This window comes from Peromyscus californicus, unplaced genomic scaffold, assembly GCF_007827085.1.
Source record: "Peromyscus californicus insignis strain IS unplaced genomic scaffold, ASM782708v3 Scaffold_14__1_contigs__length_90479793_seg_1, whole genome shotgun sequence".
Taxonomy (NCBI): domain Eukaryota; kingdom Metazoa; phylum Chordata; class Mammalia; order Rodentia; family Cricetidae; genus Peromyscus; species Peromyscus californicus.
In genome coordinates, this window is record NW_026294435.1 from 5,633,266 (window position 1) to 5,653,809 (window position 20,544).

Genomic DNA, 20,544 nt, shown 5'->3' on the forward strand with positions numbered 1-20,544 from the left:
GGGCCTGGAGTTACAGACAGTTGTGAGCGGCCAAGTTGGGGCCCTGGATCAGACCTGAATCCTCCTGCAGGGCAGCCAGAGCTCTCAACCTCCTTGCCATCTCCCCAGCCCTTATGTTATCAACTGAGTAACATGAACTTCAAAATACTGTTCTGAGTCTTATAGGACCAAAGAAAATCCTGATTTTCATTCTCTTTTATGAATTATTTCTCTTAACCATCAATGCTTTTAGAATGCTTTTTCTTTTTCTTTGATCTGTGTAATTTTGCCACAGTATGGAAGTGTGGGTTCCCGATAGGCAGCTCTCGGCAAATGTTCTTACCACTGAGCTCAACCTCCAGCCATGCAGATGTATTTTTTATACTTGCCCTCAGTTCCTTCTTCCCTTATTCCTGAAATGCTCGATAATGGATGGTTATATATCTTAAACAACCATGCACATGACTCAACATTTTTTTTGAGACAGGGTTTCACTATGTAGCTCAGACTAGCCTCAAACTTACAGTGACCCTTCTGCGTTAGCTTCTAAGCCTTGGGATTAGAGGCATGAACGACAATGCCTGGCTACCATTTCTGATTTCTTTCCATTTCTATTTACTTAGCTTCCTGCTCTGTGTTTTATAGATGTCCATTGAGCACTCATTCAGCTTACACTTTAGCCCATTCTGTTATGCTGCTCAGGCCACTGTCCATCTATGCTAATAAAATTCATAGTAAGAATGAATCCTTAGTGAATGTTATGACTACCATTTTTATATTTTTAAGTCTTTTGTTTCGTCTATAAACTCTGTTGAAGCTGATTTCCTTCTGTTACTACTTCCCTCCAATATTGGGTAAGTCTAGGGGATAGGCTGATCTTCGTATGTGTAATCCCTCATCAAACTGGATGAATACCCTTAGGGGCTTGGCCTCAGCCTGCCTTAGAAATTTAAGAGTGGGAGAGACTGTATGTGCTTCCATTTAAGTGTATTATTGACTCGTAAATTTTCTTGGGAACTTCTCCTCTCCCTTGAGATTGCCAGGTACCACTGTACCACCACACTCCAGCAGACACACTGATCCGGCCTTGTCACAAAGGCCTGTGCTATTCACTATCTGACGCACTGTAGTACTTCAACTGCAGTCCTGAAACCGGCCATCACAATGGTACTCTGCACTTTCCTGAATGTTCCATACTGAACTTCAAGGACACTGGCACTCTAAACCCAGATTCTACTCCTACACCCAAAACTTTAGAGTAAGTTCTGAACTCTCATAGGTCAAATGAGTAAAACAAAAAGATGAAAATGAATGACTCTGTGCATCCTTGATTTTTTGCTTAGTAGGATGCATGGAGTAGTGGTTATCAACTGAGTAGGATGCATGGAGTAGTGGTTATCAACTGAGTAACAGCCAAGCTGGTCCAAATCCAGATTCAAACATTTGCTTCCTGCATGATCTTGGTCAAGTTATCAACTCTCTGTACCTCAGTTTGCCACCTGCCCACTCAATGTAAATAATAAGAGTGACCAAATCTCAGAATGAGGGAAAGGAGTGAGTGACTGATAGTTTGATAGAATGAGGGTCGCCAACACTGCCACACAAGTATCACAGCCCTAATTCAGAGAGTTTGTGGCTACACTATTATCCTGAAACTTGAAACTCATCTCAAACATGGAGCAAACATCTAAAAAACATGGGTGCTAATGGGAAGAGTCGTGGCTGCTAACAACGTTAGGGATGGTAAAAATTCTAAATAAGGGGTTTCTTCTTGTGAGTGTAAATTGAGGATGTATTTTTACTGGACCAATTTCTAGGCTGGGTTTTTAGTCTTTGGCTACATTACAGTCCACTCAAACAGCACATATTTTGTTTTAATTTCTCTGATTTTACAGCACAGGTGTTAGGCTTAGTCATACCCACATTTACATACACAGAAATATAAGAGAATAATTTTCTATTGTTTTGTACACAAAAGTCAACTGGGCTGTGAAAAGTTTTAAACGTGTGTTTCCTCTTCAAAACTACAAACTAGGTTTTCTTGTTCTCCAAAATCCAACACAAAATAAATGTTTTGAACTATGGATGTAGTTAGACAGAAATTGAAGGGAGAAAGTGGGCTGGGTATGATCAAAATTTATGTTAAACATGTATGAAATTCTCAGAGAATAAGTAAAAATATGTTTAGGCCCATACGATTTTTATCTTTTATATATAAAATATTTTGGTCACAGTTCACATCCTTACATCTTTATCAAACTTTTGTTTGTAAAGTTTCTTAACATGTCTATTTTTCAGGAACATCATAATTCTTGGATTTACTTCCTGGTGTCCATCTATCTGTCTCTGTCTCTGTCTCTGTCTCTCTCTCTCTCTCTCTCTCCCTCGTGTGTGTGTGTGTGTGTGTGTGTGTGTGTGTGTGTGTGTGTGTGTGTATGTGTGCAGATCAAAGGGCAACTTCAAGTGTTGGTCATCTCCTTCCTGCTGTTCTGAGACTGGGTCCTTTGTTGTTATCCACTGTGGTGCAGAGAATTAGTTGAAGATATGTTATATATTTTTATGCTGTGGAATATTTGTTTAATGATACAAAGATGTGTTACATTCTTTCATGTTGCATTTGTTTAAATCTGTGAAGCTGTATTACTTTGCCTGTCTAAAACACCTGATTGATCTAATAAAAAGCTGAATGGCCAATAGCCAGACAGGAGGAAGGATAGGTGGGGCTAGCAGACAGAGAGAATAAATAGGAGGAGAAATCTGGAATGAAAGATTGAAGGAGCAAGAAAAGAAGAGGGAGGCTGGGCAGTGGTGGCGCACGCCTTTAATCCCAGCACTTGGGAGGCAGAGGCAGGAGGATCTCTGTGAGTTCAAGGCCAGCCTGGGCTATAGAGTGAGTTCCAGGACAGGCTCCAAAGCTACACAGAGAAACCCTGTCTCGAAAAAAAAGAAAAAGAAAAGAGAAAAAGAGAAGGAGAGGAGGACATCAGGGGCCAGCCACACAACCAGCAATGAAATAAGAAAGAGAATGGTATATAGAATAGAAAGAAAAAGATAAAAGCCCAGAGGGAAAAGGTAGATGGGATAATTTCAGTCAAGAAAAGCTGGCTAGAAACAAGCCAAGCTAAGGCTGGGCATTCATAAGGAAAAATAAGCCTCCGTGTGATTTGTTTGGGAGCTTGGTAGCACCCCCTCCCCAAAAGATTAAAGTAACAACAACCAACAATACCACTGCATACACCAGACTAGCTACCCTGAGAACTTCTGGGGTTCTCTTCCACTTCCCTTGTGCAGTAGAACTCACCTAGGTGCACCTGCTGTGTACCCAGCTCACTGTGTGTTCTGGAGATCTTCACACTCCATGAAATGTGTGCTACCCAGCGGTGCCGTCTCCCCAACCCTCATTATCCTTTTATATCTACAACTCCCACTATTTCCCATAAATTCTAAGAGTAACATTCCTACTTGACTTATTTCACTAGTCATATTTTCCAGTGGGTTATTTTTCTTTCCTTTTTTTTTTTTCTTTGGAGGAAAATTCAAAAGTGCATTGGCTGGGAAACCACCCTGAGCCTCCTGTGCAGAATTCTACCACTGAGAAACCAATGCTTCCTCTTTCTCACATTTAAAAACTTACATTAATGTAAAACTTATTAAGTCTTACTTTACAATGTTATTTCTCTAGCGGTTTTATATCTTAGCACAGTTTATCTTTATGAGTTCGGTTATATTTGAGACTGGCACTCAACTGCAGATCTAAGAAATCCACTGAGCTAACTGCATATCTTCCCACTCTGCTGCCCAGGTTGAAACAGCCTTGAGCTAATGATAGGGTATTTTTTAAAGTACTACACATGCAAAAGAAATAAACAGTAATTACATGAAGTGGCAAGTTCCAATTTGCCCAGTTCAAGAAAAAAACTTGAGGAGGTGTTTGATGGGGAAAAGATGCAGTAGACAAAACAAGAATCAGAAAGAGGAGATGGGTCACAATAAAATCATGGAGTGTCTGAGGCAGCACTAGAGGGCCTATTAAGGCCTCTGTATCCAGAGTTTTCTTACCAAACACTATAATCATCAGAAAGCTGCATCACTCCATTTGTTCCTCCTGTCAACACTGCTGGATGAGGGAACTGTGCACTGGAAAATGGAAGAACTAATAATCATGGTTGTCATGACCTACTTGTGTCCTAGCAGTTACACAGCCCACTGATCTGAAGGTTCTTTCTGTCTCTAGCGAGTCAATCTTGGCAAATCCTTCCTAGGCCTAGAGAGATGCCTCAAGAGTTAAGAGTACTTGCTGTTCTTCCAGAGGACTTGGGTTTGGTTTCTGTCATCTACGTGTTAGTTAACAACTATCTGTAACTCCAGTTCCAAATGATCCAACAACACTCTCTTCTGATCCCTATGGACATTGTACACACATGGTGCACAGATATACAAACAGACAAAGCACCCATATACATAAAATAAAATAAATAAATCCTTAAAAAGAGTGAGCTCTTTCCTTCCCCAAAGTGCCTAGCATTTCAAATTGTTTTGTTCTGTAAATAAACCTAAAAGATGAGAAGTCTGCCTGAAGAATGTAGAGATTGTTTCTCACAGCAGAGAGAAATCTTCATGAAGAATGTGGGGATTGTTTCTCACAGCAGAGAGAAGTCATAAGGAAAGAAGGAGGAGGTCAACCTGAGATCAGGCCGAGGTGACCAGCTTCCTGAAAAACCTGCTGCAGCCACCCTTCCCCTGTATAATGGTAACTTGAAGGAGAACAGTCACTACGCAGGGCAGGGAAGCTGGACCACACCAAGAGTGCTTGTTAGAGCAGAGCCTGGCAAATTCCCCATGCTGGAAGTGCCAGTGGTCATACCAGAGCATCCAGGTAAAGCAGAGGTCATGAACTCTAAAGGTGGGGGCCCAAGAACATGCATTCATTCATCTTTTAGTAGCCTGGAACTTGACATGAAACCAAAAGTTTTCCTGTAAAGGCTTTTCATACACACTGTTGCCAATCAAGGACTGTTCTCATTATATGCCCAGCATTAGGTCTCTAGAAGGTTAAATAAGTTCATGTCAGAAAGAATAAACAGAGGAGATGGTCTCCCAGCCATCCATAATGGTGGCTAGTTTCTTCCCCAGCCTCAACACTCTAGTGTTTAGGAGAAGCTAGCTATAAATGAGTATTCTCTGAGGGAGAGCAGACAGAGGGGAGCTTATGGTAATGATGCCTAAGGGGCATGATTACAAAAGAATCCTTATAGAAAACTAATACCAAATCTTTAGAATAGATTTGCCACTTTCTTGAGTCATGGTTAAACACATAAAAGAAATGTCATTCTCCTGTGAAACGTGAGTATTGGCTGGGCCATGCACACATCCTTGAGCCATCACTTAAGTCTCTAGCTTATATCTTCTCTAGAGTGAAAAGATATCACAGGACATCTCCATGCAGTACAGCACATATGAAAAGGGGTCACGAGTATTGCCTAGGGGTTACCCATGATTATAACTACTCTATAAGTAGAACCAAGTTTCCCAATGCATTTACTCACATTCTGAGTTTTCAGTCTCTCAGAATGGTCTAAAGACAACAATATTTCTTCATAAAGAGGGAGGTAACTTAAATAAAAGTAATACCAGTCTGCATTGTGTTGACCTCCAAATCATAGAAGGTGAATTTATATGCTTAAAAGTTTAGGGCAGTAAAGATTAGAGGTACAGAAAGGCTACTTCATTAACAGACAGGGGAGAACTGGCTTCCGGTGACAGAGGTTTTCAGGACAAAGCTCGGGAGAGGCTTGAGGGACTGAGTGTGCTCCCGTGACAGAAGGCGGTCAGGAAAAACACAAGTGCCATGTTTTACAAACGGGAAACGAAGCTGCCGTTCACCTCAAGCACCCAAGAGCCAGAGGGTCTTCAAGGAGAGTAGACCCTGCCACAGAAAAGAATTGTGTGGGTTGGGTTGTGTCGGATAAAAAAGAGAAAAGGGTGATCGGCATTAAACTCCACCCAGGATGGAAGGGACTTCTCTGCAACCACAGCCCCGCTGGCTGCGGCTGCCTCTGTACCCATCTCATCCACCTCCACAAAGCTCTTGTGGATAATTCTGGACAAATGCAGATTGGGACTCTTAGAGATTCCAGTCAGGTCAGCCTTAGTTTCATCAAAGATGTCCTTAATGCCCATGTCTTGTAGAACAGAGTTGAGATCGTAGCTGTCTTCCATGATGAACTGGGGGAAGGAAATGGCTACTGATTCTTCTGGCATATTTTCTGAGCTACTCCAGGCCATGATTTTTTCATGGCTTATTTTTTTTTCAAGCTATAAGAAGAAAAAAATATATTTAATGTCAGATTTTATGGCAGCAAAAGTATCTTAATTACTTCAAAGTTCCTGAGTTAATCTGTTTTAATAGAGAGACATATACACTCCAAGGACTTTCTCTAAATCTCAAAATAAGTTCATTTCAATCTTTCCTATCTAGACTTTGTTTAAATTTCCTCTCTTGAAATTACAGGATAAGCAGCATCCCGGGGCACTTTGAAATTTGGCAGGTTCATGCTCAAAGATCAGAAATAATCAGTTGAGTAAGCTCAGGCCAGCCCTGCTACTATGAAGTAAAATTTCCTTTTCCATAAAACAAAGGTAATATGATAAGACTCTTCTGAGGGCTAACCAACATTAATGCATGTAATGTACTTAGTATATATTAAAATAATGCTGCTGTGTCATATATTTTGAACAATGGTGGTTACTAAAACTACCATGTTGATATCTTTATCCATCTATTGTCTATTTGTTTATCTTTCTCCCTATCTTCTCTTTGCCCTTCTTCCCAGGACAGAGGTATCTGGGCCTCCCCAGTATTCATTGGTTCTTTTCTTATAGTATCAGTATTTCTACTCCTACCAAATAGCATGTTTCTGAAACACTTCCTGCTAAGCACCCAAATATGGCAGAGGCCAAAAGTCAAGCTATTTTACGAGAAGGAGAAGCTGTTTCATTTGTGGAAATTCTCAAACTACTCAGCATCCAGATTCTTTGGTCTGGAAAATTATTACAGAAATCTGTGAATTTGAGGGGGAAATCTCTTGTTCTGACATTGCTGGCATTTGCTCATTGTGTTGAAACAATTAAAAAATGAATATCCAATCTCCTTCAGATTCCACATGTCTCTAATGTATCTAGTAGCTGAGATAGCATCCTCCTTGGATGAGGGATGCTAGTGCTACTCCTCAGTGATGTGGAATGTGTATGGGTGTGACAATGAAGCTGTACCTCTTGCAGACTCTTCACATTGTCTTCTGAGCAGGATGGAAGAAGAACCAACATGCTGAGCTTCCCCATGGTGTACTTCATTTCCAGGATCTGGGCCTGCAGCTCCTCGATGAAGCCAATTCTAAAGCGACCCTTCTGATTCATCATCTTTACTGTCTTCTTCTCATTCTGCAGTGGACATGGAGGTAATCACAAGAGACCGTGGAGAGCTCAAACACCCATGGCCTCAATATCGATGAAAACAATGGTGCTTCAAAAAGGGAGGGATCTGGCCCGGAAGTCCAGAGTCAAGCCAGTGACCCAACCTAAAATATCCCTCTGCCTACCAACCAATCACTTTATCCTCACGTGCCCTTCATCAGTTCCTTAGCTCTCGAGACTACTTACTGCTAGATTTTCAACCCAATTATCTCCCACACCCTAATTCAGCCAAAGCAAGCCCAGAAAGCATAGAGTCTTCAGTGTACATCCTGATAATATTCAGGAACTACCTGGCTGATCTGCTCTCTTTCCTGAACTGCCAACAACACTCAGATCATTTTCCCCAGGAAACATATACTCAGTGTTTACAGACAAGGGGATAGCGGATAGATAAATCTAGAGGGAGATGGCCGAGAATGAGAGTAGAAAATTTAGAGGTAAGTTTTGTCTCTTATCTGAGCAAATTCACCATGAAGAGGCCCATCTCTTTTCTTAAGTGTATACATTTGTTGTGTTGTGTTGTGTTGTGTTGTGTTGTGTTGTGTTGTGTTGTGTTGTGTTGTATGACAAGGTCTCAATATGCAGCTCTAGATTCCTGGTATTCTTTATGTAGACAAAGCTAGACTTGCACTTGTGGTGATCCTCCTGCCTCTACCTCATAAGTGCTTGACTTTTAGACATGTGCCAGTCTACACAAACTTTTAATTGATTAACAGATTATATGTATTTAGTGTTTATGTAATGTTCTGAAATTTGTGTGTGTTGCAGAATAGCTTATTTAAAATGTTTAGTGAACTTTGGGTACTGCCTTTTGTAAAACACAAAATGTTTATTATAATTGTAAGCCACAACTCACAGATCTAAGCATTAGGTTTAAGTCTAGACACTACTGATCACCATTAGCGGAGATTAGGAGTGGACTACCTAGAAATCGCAGGCTAATACAGTAAGTACCTCACTTAGAGAGAATGGTGCATCAACGGTCTTTTCACAGTCGAAGTCTTTCTCCCATTTGGCCTTGAAGTAGACAGCATTCACTAGCACCAGCACAGTCGCATTATTAATAGCATCCTTGCTGAACAGTTCCTTGATTTTACCTAGAAAAAAAGAGGTGACTGCTGTGGGGTGGTCTGTGTGTCAAGTGTGTCGCTGATTGGTCAATAAATAAATCACTGATTGGCCAGTGGCCAGGCAGGAAGTGTAGGCGGGACAAGGAGGAGAATAAAGCTGGGAAGTGGAAGGCTGAGTCAGAGAGGCACTGCCAGCCACCATGATGACAAGCCGCATGTGAAGATGCTGGTAAGCCACGAGCCATGTGGCAAGGTATAGATTTATAGAAATGGAATAATTTAAGCTGTAAGAACAGTTAGCAAGAAGCCTGCCACGGCCACACAGTTTGTAACCAATATAAGTCTCTGTGTTTACTTGGTCAGGTCTGAGCAACTGTGGGACTGGCAGGTGAGAGAGATTTATCCTGACTGTGGACCAGGCAGGAAAACTCTAGCTACAAATGGCGTCCAACGTGGTGGCAAGAGTTTCCACCTAAAACCTGAGAAAAAAAGATTCTAAAACGGAGCTAAAAACAGTTCCTAATTGTCTCTCTCAAATGAGTGGCAGCTGCCGGTTTGAGCTACTTGTGGGTTCCTAGCGTGTGCGCTCGACCTGCAGTACGGCGGGAATGAGGCCTCTGCAAGTGGCACATTAAGCTGCGTGGTGGATTTAGACTTTGCTAGTACAAAACAAAAAAAAAAGAGGTTTCTGGACTACACGCTGCTTGGATAAAAGCATAGACCCACGATAGCTCCCAGAGCTGGTGGTAAACTACCACCACCATGTTGGGAAGCTGAGGTGGGCGGAGCCAGCAGCCACAGCTGCTGCAGTTTAAGGCAATAGATTCACAATAAGACAGATTCAGATGTAATAGTTTACAATGTGTGTCAAAGATCCGTAGGCTTGAAAGAGACAAAAAAGATGATATATAGAGTTATAGAAACAAATACATAGTTTTAAAAAATAAAGTATTTAAAGAGACAGTAAAGGTAGTATAAAAAATAAGCCACATAAAAATGGATATTACACAGAGAATCTGCATTGTGTTGTCTTTGGGACTTTTAACTGCAGAAAAACATTTGATTGTAAAAGCTGTTGAGTTATGCCAAAATGTATATTTTAAAGGTACCTTGACTTCAAACTTTGGATATAAGGATGTGTTGCTTTGGAAAGGAGACTCTGCTTTTGTTCTCACAGAAAGCCAGAGGCTATGGATTTGTTCCAGATTAAGATACATCAGGTTTGACCAGCCAAGACCCCCTGAAAGGTTTCCGATGACACCATGGCCCAGATGATCCAACATCCAGAATGGTTTCAAGGCAACTGGCTCAGATGATACAGCCTCACAGACTATTCCATAATCCTAAAATTTTCTTTGTGTCCCCATAAGATACAGCGCCCCCCTCCAGCAGGAAGTAGTAAGAGAAGCTACGCCCAAATTCCCAAATTATATGTAATTTTACTTTGTTAAGGTTAAAACCTTCCTTTTTGAAAAAAAAAAGGGGGGGAAGTGCTGTGGGATGTTCTGTATGGCAAATGTATTGCTGATTAGTCAATAAATAAATCACTGATTGGCCAGTGGCCAGGCAGGAAGTGTAGGCGGGACAAGGAGGAGAATAAAGCTGGGAAGTGGAAGGCTGAATCAGAGAGACACTGCCAGCCGCCATGATGAGAAACAGCATGTGAAGATGCCGGTAAGCCACAAGCCATGTGGCAAGGTATAGATTAATGGAAATGGATTAATTTAAGCTGTTAAGAACAGTTAGCAAGAAGCCTGCCACGGCGATACAGTTTGTAACCAATATAAGTCTCTGTGTTTACTTGGTCGGGTCTGAGCGGCTGTAGGACTGGCAGGTGAGAGAGATTTATCCTGACTGTGGGCCAGGCAGGAAAACTCCAGCTACAGGTGACAGAGAATAACCTGAGCTTGTGTTGCATGAAAAGTATTCATGGAGACATTAGAGAGTGCCTCACTCAAAATCTTACCCAAGGAACCTAGAGGGTATGGGGGTCTTGAAGAGGGTTAGGGGTTGTTGGGGGAGAAGTCTCACTCCCCTGGAGGAAGACCCAATTCAGAGCACTGGGAACAAGAGTATCTTCTCTGGTTCAACTTTTGGTTGCAAATTGCCACCAGACATCTATGGTCTATGTTTCATACTATATATCTAATCACCTAACTTTTATAATTTCCTGGATAGAATAACTACATTATGAAATTCCTTTCTCTAGCATTTTTTGAAGTTCAGTATGTGCTGTCTCATATAAACAGATAGGTAGGCTATAGACAGATAGATAGGTAGACATATAAACAGACACACACACACACACACACACACACACACACACACACACACACACATACACACACACACACAGCCATAGTGTAAAGCCTACTTTGTAGAGGTTTCTACATCCTCTTTCATTTCAGCTCAAAGGAAGAATTCATTCAGTTTTGTAAACACATGTTCATTTGTAGAAGTGAGTACCTTCTAAACCCCACATAGAGATTAAGCCTTCAAAAAGTATGATAGCTATCCCTTCTTAATGGTGATTTGCTGTAAGCAATGAAAGGAGACACCAAATAGTCAAAAGGGAACAAAGTGAGCTAGCACTGATCCTGGGGCCTTCCATCTCTTGGACCAGCTCTCATTTGGGCACCCTCCATTATAAAAGAATACTAAGGAGAATGAGAAGCATCCCTAAAAATGACAGGAAGTGTTCCTTGCCGTCATCAAGCACTAGTCCATTACAAGACACATCTTTTCTACCTTAAATCACCAGCCACTTTAATGCATGATGAGGTCTTAATGAGGAAGGATCATTTTACATTGAGAAAGGCTGTGCATAGATTATACAATATACCATGTCAACATTAACTACACTTAATATACATCAGGAAAGCTAGCTCAGTGAAGAGGTAATATATATTAGGGTTCAGTCAGGATTTCTTCACCAAACCACTACTCTCTTGATAGCTGACTGGAACCTTAAAAGAGCAGGAATTCCTTGACACACAGAAGAGGAGGAGTAAACAATTGTGGGATTTAAAGTTTCCCCTATGGAAACACCATTCGTAAGCTGGCCTTAACTTCATGTTAAAAGCACAGGGAACAAGGAGTATGAGCCTCCAAGTGGAAGAAAGAAATAGGAAATATTGCACCAAGTACCAAAAGCAACTAATAAACCAACCATTGTGTTTCCCTGGCTGTCAGTCCATCAAGTGTACAAGGGCCCTGAGTCAAGTCTCACTTCAGATAAACCACCTTTCTCTCTGGTTCTCCAAAGGTCATTGAACAAGCATGTCTCCAACCCCACACACCCTCGTCACCCCCTTCTCACACTCAGGCCTGAGATGAAGAGCTCATTTTTTTAAAGTATACATGCACAGGTAGAAGTGGGCTCTCTAACACTTAGAGATTCAGACACAAACCCTGCCTTCAATCTTAATGACTGACAAGAAAGACCAAATGTCACTTCCCCTATAAAACAGAGTCTTGAGTTGGTTAGAGTCTCTACCATGGTAATGGTGCAGAAAGTCGAGAGGGAGATGGACAAGGAGCAAGTGAGCTACAAATGAACAAAAAAAATGGAAAAATGACTTAGGTTTCTTCCCTATTAACTGAGTTCATAATCAACTGCAAAATGAAGAGGCCCATCTCTTGTTTAATATGCTTATTATTAGAATTGATGAGAAAAAACTGCATACATACACGAGTTTTATTTGGCCATAAAGAAGAAAAATATGTTATTTGCAGCAAAGTGGATGGATGTGGGTGTCATTAAGGTAGGCAAAATAAGCAAGGCTCGGAAAGACAAATAGCCCAGGCCTCCTCCCCTATGAGGTTTGAGCATACATGACATGAAGTGGGCATGTGAGGTAGAAGGGCTCAAAAGGGAGAAAGGACGGGGAACGAGTGGGTGACCGGGAAGAGAATATAAAATACTGCACGCTTTCTCTCCTATAGTGAATCTGAAGTCATAGATGACAGGATGTGGAGGCAGGACTGATGATTTCAGGAGAAGGAGACCAACAGGAAAGCGAAGGGGAAGGGCTAGAGTGGGTGGGCAGATACTAACAAACTACAATGATATATACACATACATACATCAAAATGTCATTGTGGAAATATTTTTATACACTAAATTAAAAAATAAATGTAAATCACTTCCCTGTCTTAAACTCCCAAATTTCCCTTCATTCTTAATTTATCATGTAAAATGATGCTGAAAGCATATATACATGGGTAGATTCATATTTAGTCAATCTATTTCTATATTAATTCTAAGTATATATATAATGCATTAAGAGTGCTACTGTAGCTTTCAACATTATAATTTATTTTTGTTACGTGATAGATATTGTAAGTAAAAGTAGAGTCCTCAGTAACTCAACTACGTCAGAAGAACTCCAGTTTCAAATGGATATTTTGTAGAAAAGATGAGCTTCGGTCCTATGGACAGAGATGCATTCAGTGCTGCAAACAGTGGTGTGATATCAAGAGACAGAGCTTCACTCACACCGTTCAAAGGAAAGCCCGTGATAAAAGCATGGGAGTACTAAAATGGACTGAAAAGTCACGGGCCAGCAAGATGGCTCAGAGGGTAAAGTCACTGGCTAATAAGCCTGGCTAGCCGAGCTCAGTCGTAGGATCCACGTGGGAAGAGAGAACTGGGTCCTGCAAATTATCCTCTGCCATCCACATGTCAAGCACATGCCCACATGAACACATGCATACACACACAATAAATAAATGTCTTCAAAGACCAGAGATCCTAGGAGGAAGAAAAGCGGAAACAAATGACAGAAGTGTCTAAGCAGCTGCCACCCTGGATGTGCCCAGTGTCATCTGCTGCTGTACAGCAATGAACTGTGAACACACACCACAATGAACTGTGAACACACACCATACATGCAAACACCAGCCCCAGATGAGCAACCTGCAAAGTGTGCCCACTGCAGTTTCAGCCTCACTGCTAGGCCTTTCTTACCTTGGCATTGACTTTCAACCCAGAAGTTAATCTCTTGTCTCGACTTCTCAGTATCCCCCCGGAAATCGACACTTTCAAACGTCGTGTGGTAGAATTGAGTTACACCATCTGAGTACTCCTGTTCAATTCAAATACATGGGAAAGGGCACGACAAAGTCATATGGAGGTGCTGGCCATTAGGATGAGATTGGGACAAGAAGCCCCTGAAAAAGAAGCTCCTTGTCACCTAACATCAAGGGAGTGGCCACCTTAATGTTCATGGGCTTTCTGTTTGGGAGATGGCAAAGTTTCATGAAAAGCATAATAGTTCATTGTGAGTATAATTAATTCCACTCACAAAAAAACTTTAAAATGGTTTAGATATTTTTATTCATTTGTATTTTAGCATAATTTTAAATAAATAATGCATTACCAAAAACATTGATGTGTATACTTTTTAATAAATGAATTACATGGGGTTGGAAAGATGGCTCAGTAGTTAAGAGCACTGGCTGCTCTTCCACAGGTCCTAAGTTCAATTCCCAACACCCACATGGCAGTTCACAGCTGTCTGTAACTCCAGTTCCAGGGGATCTAAAATCCTCACACCAATACACATTAAATAAATTAAAAAAATAAAAATAAAAATAAATTACAAGTGTGGATTTGGCTCTCAAAATTCTAGGGTTTTCTAATCTGATATAAGATACCAATCTGGTAAGATAATTTATTGTGATGTAATGTAGGATCTCTGTACCCTTGACTAACCCAGCTCATGCTGTGTCACATCTGCCTCTATTCACAACATCACACTTATTGACAGTGTGGCTCCCTTTCTTGAGACTGGAGCTGAATTGGAGCCTATGCTGCTTCAGGTAAAAGCTACTTAGCCACAGCAACAAGGCCTGGGGCTTTGGGCTCCCAACAGGGTCACCTTTCTTGGCACCATGCACCTTCTGCAAGGAATAGTTCCCATGGGAACCACCAGACTAAGGCCCAATAAAGAATCTTAGAGCAATATCTTAAGGGCAGCCAACAGGCAGAAAAGCCGCAAAATATGACTACCATGCACCTTGATTGGGAAAGACAGTCACCTGAGTACCTTACGAAGCTCATGCATGTGTCAATGGGCTGTAAATCAGGTGACCCTTGCTACCCATGCTGTGCCACTTATAAGTGGACTCCTAAACCCAAAATGAAAACTAGGTGGAAGGAGACTGAAGCCTGGGACCTCAGAAAGAAGGCTGCAGTCATGCACCAGTCCATAGCCCCATAGACTATGTTATGTGGAAGGTGAGTCATCTACTACTCACTGATGGAGCATGCTCTGTGGACACCTCAGTCCCTGTAACTCACCGGGCAGATTGGGAATCCCCGCTCTCCATAGAGTCTGTTGGCCATACTCAGGGTGTAGTAAGCTTTGGCTCTGTCTAATCTGGAGAGAAGTTTCCCAAAGTAACAGGCGAGCAATTCATCCTCATCTGTAGATTCAGCCTAACAAAAGAACGAGCAAATGGTTAAGCACCACTAAAGAAAGCATTTTTTACAGGAACAAAGCAGAGCTGGCCAGGGAGATGTCACTGTCCTGTGTTACCAGGTTTGGGGAGGCAGAGAAGAATGGGGGACAACCAAGGACATAAAAACGGTGTCCTTAGAAAGGGATTTCAGATCACATGAGATTACTACCGACTGTGAAGCCTGCACCTAACCTACAGAATAAGCTCAGCACAGGCAGAATGAGCAAATATCGGAGAGCAGAGTTTTCAGGCAGAGACTCACCTGCTGCTCCCGAGACGCTGGCGTTTGTTTCTGCTCTTCCCGAGAGCTGTCAGATAACGCTTCTCTTTTGCTTTTTGAACAGGAATCACTGGGGTCTTTGCTCTCACTCTTGGAAAGTTCATTGAAATGTAACACCTGCGTGATAGTGACACAGAGCCTTTCAGACAGTATACAGGATAGAAAGTCAACAAAATAACCAACAATAGTTCACGGAAGTGGGTGTCGCTGACACCGCCCCCCTCCTCGGACTACACTTAAGGATGGGAACGAGCTCAGTTGATAGAGTGTTTGCCTAGTGTGCACAGAGCCCTGAGTTCTATCCCCAGCCCTGTGTGAAGTAAGTATGGTGGCACACTCCTTTAATCCCAGGGGAAACAGGAAGATTAGAAGTTCCACATTATCCTCAGTTTCATAGAAAGTTTGAGGCAAGCTCAGGCTACATGACATCTTTTCCAAAACACAAAAAAGAAAGAAAAGAAAAAGCTAGAATTAATATAGGCAAACCAAGGAACAAAAGGAATTCACGATCTGTGTGCCCTTACTAACCTACACTTGGCATGCTCAGTCTTAATTGGCTGTAAATATAAAATACACTTGAGGTCTTGAGGATAGAATAAAAACAATGTAAAATATCTCATTAAAATGTATATTGATTATGTATTGGTAAGATATTGTAAAAATGTTGAATTATCTAAATTTTATTATTAAACTTAGACTTACCTTTTGAAAATTTTCATGTGACTACTAAAACATTTTAAGTTCATATGTGGCTTTTGTCGTATTTGTATTGGACAGCACTGCTCTGGAGTTTCACATCAGTCAGGGGAGTGAGTATGATGTGAGGCCAGCACCTCAGAGGAAGTGGGGAAGGAGAGGTACACCCCACATTGCTCAGACCCAGGTTATGGAGCTGCATGGAGAACCCAGGCCAGCTGGTCCTAGAGGATGCAAACCCCGTTCTACAGCTAAGTGCTGCTTATGGAACTAGAAATAATGGTAAAGCGAGTACCAGTAATTTCAAGAGCATGATGACCCCAAATAATTCTGCCTTAATCTGTGGGTCCACCTCTTCCGTTATCAATACCTCGCCTGTGTGCAGTGTGTTAGAGCCCAGGAAGAAGCAGGAGCCCAGCCTCAGAAGTTCACACTTACTGAAGGGCCAGGGAGCACCTTTGTCATGTGCGCTCACTTATTCTGCAGGTGTCTGGTGGGTGCCTACTCCGGTCCTGGTGCTGTTGTAGGACTCTGGGAGATCATGCAGTAATATATAAAATACATAGTAATTGATTACTGTATGCACTCTAATGAGAAGTGCTCTGTGGGTAAATGTGACTACGCTCATTTATGGGATTGGGAGCTTGGATGGAGCATTAGCATTAGAAGATCAGAGTGAGCCTTTCAAAGGTGGTAAACATTGATGAAGGAGAAAGTAAACCAAGGGATTAGGTATACGAGTGTGGCCCCCATAGGCTCATGCGTTTGAATACCTGGTCCCTCTTAGTGGAACAGTTTTGAAAGGATACGGATATGTGGCCTTTTGGGAGGAGGTGTGTCACTGGCTACAGGCTTTGAGGTTCCAAGACTTGGACCATTCCCAGTGTGTCCTGTCTGCCTCCTATTGGTTGGTCTTGATGTGCCCTCCCAGCTGTTCCTGCCACCATGTCTCTGCCATCGTGGACTCTGACCCTCTGAAGCTGTACGCCTCATCAAACGGTGTCTTTTACACACTGCTGTGGTCACAAGATTTGTCACAGCAGTAGAAAAGTGACTAAAACACTGAAGGAAGAGGCGCAGGGCAAAGGAATCCAAAGGCCAACGTCAGACTCACTTTCCTTTCACAAGGGACCCAAGTGTCAGGAACATATTGCTGAGGGGAGAACATGGGACGCTTCACAGAAGCAGTGCAGAAGAGATGATCGAGCTCGGAATCCAGGGAGTTCAGAATGTCTGGATTTGGGAGGTTCATCAAAAAGAAAGCCAATGGGATTTTCTGACAAATGAAATTAGAAAGTCCAGGAGGATCTTAAGCTACTGGGTAAATATCTAGGTCCTAATACACATCTAGTTAATTGGAGGACAAAGAGAGGAAACACACTCATATAAAAGCTACCAACAATATTGGTATCAATAACTGTAGAGAGAAAGAGTGACAGGCGTAAATAAAGAGGTGAAGAGATAAAGGTGAACAGGAAAAGCTATCAGGCAGACAGGCTAGGGATGTCCCATATGAAAGATGAATGGAAAGGCTTCCAAGCCCAAGTGCTGAGAGCAGTGAGCAACTCCAGCTCACCTGAGAGTCAGATCAGCTTCCTATGCAGGCAGACCCAGAATGCAGGGCCCTGTTCAGCATCCTTCTGGATACATACCTCATCAATCTGACGTGCACTATCACCTCGAGCTCCCAGGCGGACCATACCAAAGGCAGCTGAGAGACTCAGAGGGCAGACAAAGATGTTTTTATGAATATCATCTTTGCTAATCTCTTGGAAAAAATCGAAGCAAAACTTGCTATTTGCTTCAATAAGAGAATCCATTGTAAAACTGGTTACTGTCTAAAAGAAAAAAGAAAACAAAAATGAGTGGAGTAAAATGGATAAAGAAACAATTCTTATTTTTAATGCCCAAGATATAACAATACATAATTATTCGATGTGTTTATGAAGAACTTTAAAATTGACTTGGAGTGTAGTCCAGTGGTAGAATACTTGCACATGTATGATAAAGAAAGATGAGGGGAAGGGAGGAAGAAAGAAAAGAGAGGAGACAGAAAGAAAGAGAAAGAGAGGACCCAGAAGGAGAAGGAAAAGAAAAGGAGGGTAAAATAGAGGGAGAGGAGGAAAGGGGAGGAAGAGAGGGGAGGGAATGTGAGGGAAGTGATGTGAGGGGAGGGGAAGAATCAGGAAACTAAAGCTATCAACCTTCGCTATTAATAAATGAATTGGCATCTGTATTAATACAGATGGAAGTATCTCCAGTTACAGGCACAACAGAAAGCAATACCACTAGTCCGTTGGCTTAAGAAACAGGAATTTACTATCCCACAACCACAGAAACCAGAAATCCAAAATCAAGGTATCTACCGAGTTGGTTCCTCCTGAGGCTCTTGGCAAAAATCTGCTCCATGCCTCCGGTGTTGTCAGCCATCTTTGCTGTTTCCTGGCTTAGAGAGATACTATTCTAATTTCTGCCTCCATCTTTACAGGGCATTAGTATCTTGTACTTGAATGTGCACATATATGTGTTCACATTTCTTCTTCCACTGACTTGGGACCCTGAACCAGCATGACCTCATCTGATCTTGATTACAGCTATAAAGACTGTGTCCAAATGAGGTTACACTCACAAGAGCAGAGGTTAGAACTCAGTACAACAAGTCCACTCGCCTCTTTCACTTCATTCAGATCAAGTAAAGCAGGGGCTAGCGTCAAGTCAGTCTCCCTCTCTCTCCCGAGAGGTGTTGGTTCTGCTTATTCCCTTCTCTCAGTGGTCTGTGACTGAGAAATGTCCAGCAAATTGTTATGTGGCATGTCCTCAGTTAATGACCTCTCATCTCTTGACTCACCCTATATACAATCTAATTTGACATACTTTAGCCGCTCATCAATACTGTCCAAGAAGTAACAGAGCTTGAAAGCCGCCACGGCACAGAGGCTGTTGACTCTAATTCTTTTTTGACACCTAACACCACAGGTAAAACAGAACTAAAGCGGGAGGCTGACTTCCCTAACAACAATTCCTCGCCTCGCCCTCAATCTAGTCTAGAAACACCAGCAGAATAGTATTTAGACCTCACCCTTCCTCTGAAACAAAATGCTTTTTCTTCTTCTCTTTGCTTATGGACCTTGTATATTTCCAACACACAAATGTAAGACATTGAACACAGAGTAAGCATTAAAAATAGTTACTGTACTGAAGGCAGTGGTGCATGCTGGCCCCAAGATCTTCCCAGTTTGCTAGAAGCTCATTATGTATATGAAACACAACTCAAAAAGATCCTAGGCAAGTCAAAACAAAAGACTGCCTGCCTGACGTGTGCCAGATACTTCACATACAGGCGCTTTCATCCTGGAATTCTGCAAAGTAAACCCTGTCATTCCTCTATTACAGAACAGAGCATTGAAGACACAAATCACAGGTGTCCATGTTCCCATGAACACTGTGACACTGCCCTGCTTTCACTGTGTCACGCTTCAGAAGGCCAGGTTGATGCACACACACCCCTGCACACTGTGCATTCACTTCCCCTAAGTGGAAGTCTGTATTCAGTATTAAAGTTCTTTTTCTTCCAAATTTGTAACAGATTTGTTCTTCCCACTCCTGCTCCTGACTTTGGGTTTGAGATAAATTTTGCATTTTAACACTATCTGCGACTCAAGCGGCCAGCCCTATACCCATGTGCATACAAGAAACACTAACTGAACTCAGTAAGACATATATTTGAAGAGGAGGACACGGATTTGAAGGGAGTTATGGGAGCACAAGGGAAGAACTGAAGGGCAAGGGAGAGGTGGGTATGATCAAAAGGCCTTGTGCCCATGTGTGCAATTCTCAAAGAAGACAGTAATTTGTGGGCCTAATTTAGAGGTCATTTGAGGTTGGTTTTAGTTTTGTTTTTATTTTTTTGCTTTGCTTTGTTTTGCTTTGCTTTTCAGGAGCAATCCTCCTGAGAAAGTGGGCATTTTTTCAGATAATATGTGTTCCAGGTATCTTGGTAAAGTCAAATTGCCTCAGAAACCTGTCCACGCGCTTGCTGGGAAAAACCTTCACATTCACTAGTTACTTTAAATTCAGCTTCTATTAGCAATTTTGTAGCAAGTTTACTCATGGAGTAAAGAACGGATGCCAGGGGCCTGACTTGAGGGGATTTCACAGGTTTGATTTAATCATAACCCCACTTTTTAAGAAAAAAAAATAGCCTAATGCCTCTAAAGCCTCGATTTGCTACATTTGCTACAGGCAAAATCTTCAGTGTGGGTAGGGGAGGCAGTGGCCACTTTGGCTGTCTGTTCACTACTTGCCAAAGAAGACAGTAATAGCAGAAAGAAGGGCTCGGAGGGGACCCTGTATGATCTGATCCTGCCTGACAAAGGTCTCAGCCTGGTGAGTGGCCACGCTACAGATGCCCTATACCACTCTGGCCATCAGGATGGGTGTTCATTCCCAGCAGTAGTGCACAGAGAGCTGAGGGAACTGAAGCCTCCCTGCTTTAGAAAGAACATGACTGTTCATGTAGACCAACTCCCTTCTTGTCAGAATAAAATAAACGGAGAACAGATGAAATGAAGTGACTTGCAC

The 20,544-nt window shown here is 42.1% G+C and overlaps 1 protein-coding gene across 2 annotated transcripts; it reads right to left on the bottom strand.

The window, feature by feature from the left end:
- Positions 1-5,889: 5,889 nt before the first annotated feature.
- On the bottom strand, positions 5,890-17,783 carry Serpinb12 (serpin family B member 12). 2 transcript variants are annotated; one of them, XM_052736436.1, is made up of 8 exons: positions 17,616-17,783; positions 15,308-15,384; positions 15,161-15,174; positions 14,827-14,951; positions 13,492-13,609; positions 8,407-8,549; positions 7,252-7,419; positions 5,890-6,294 (listed from the first exon to the last, which is right to left on the bottom strand). In XM_052736436.1, the coding sequence occupies exons 1-8, from the start codon at positions 17,781-17,783 to the stop codon at positions 5,890-5,892; spliced, it is 1,218 nt and encodes a 405-aa protein (XP_052592396.1). The 2 variants fall into 2 exon arrangements, with proteins under 2 accessions (XP_052592396.1, XP_052592395.1); XM_052736435.1 differs by lacking the exon at positions 15,161-15,174 and having other exon boundaries at positions 14,827-14,964; positions 15,250-15,384.
- Between the last annotated feature and the right edge of the window lie 2,761 nt (positions 17,784-20,544).

Excerpts from the sequence above, each read along its gene's own strand:
- Serpinb12 (XM_052736435.1), bottom strand. The coding sequence starts at position 17,783 with ATGGATTCTCTTATTGAAGCAAATAGCAAGTTTTGCTTCGATTTTTTC. Across the intron at positions 14,965-15,249 it reads CAGCGTCTCGGGAGCAGCAG|GCTGAATCTACAGATGAGGA; the intron begins GTGAGTCTCTGC and ends TTCTTTTGTTAG. Across the intron at positions 7,420-8,406 it reads CACCATTCTCTCTAAGTGAG|AATGAGAAGAAGACAGTAAA; the intron begins GTACTTACTGTA and ends TGTCCACTGCAG.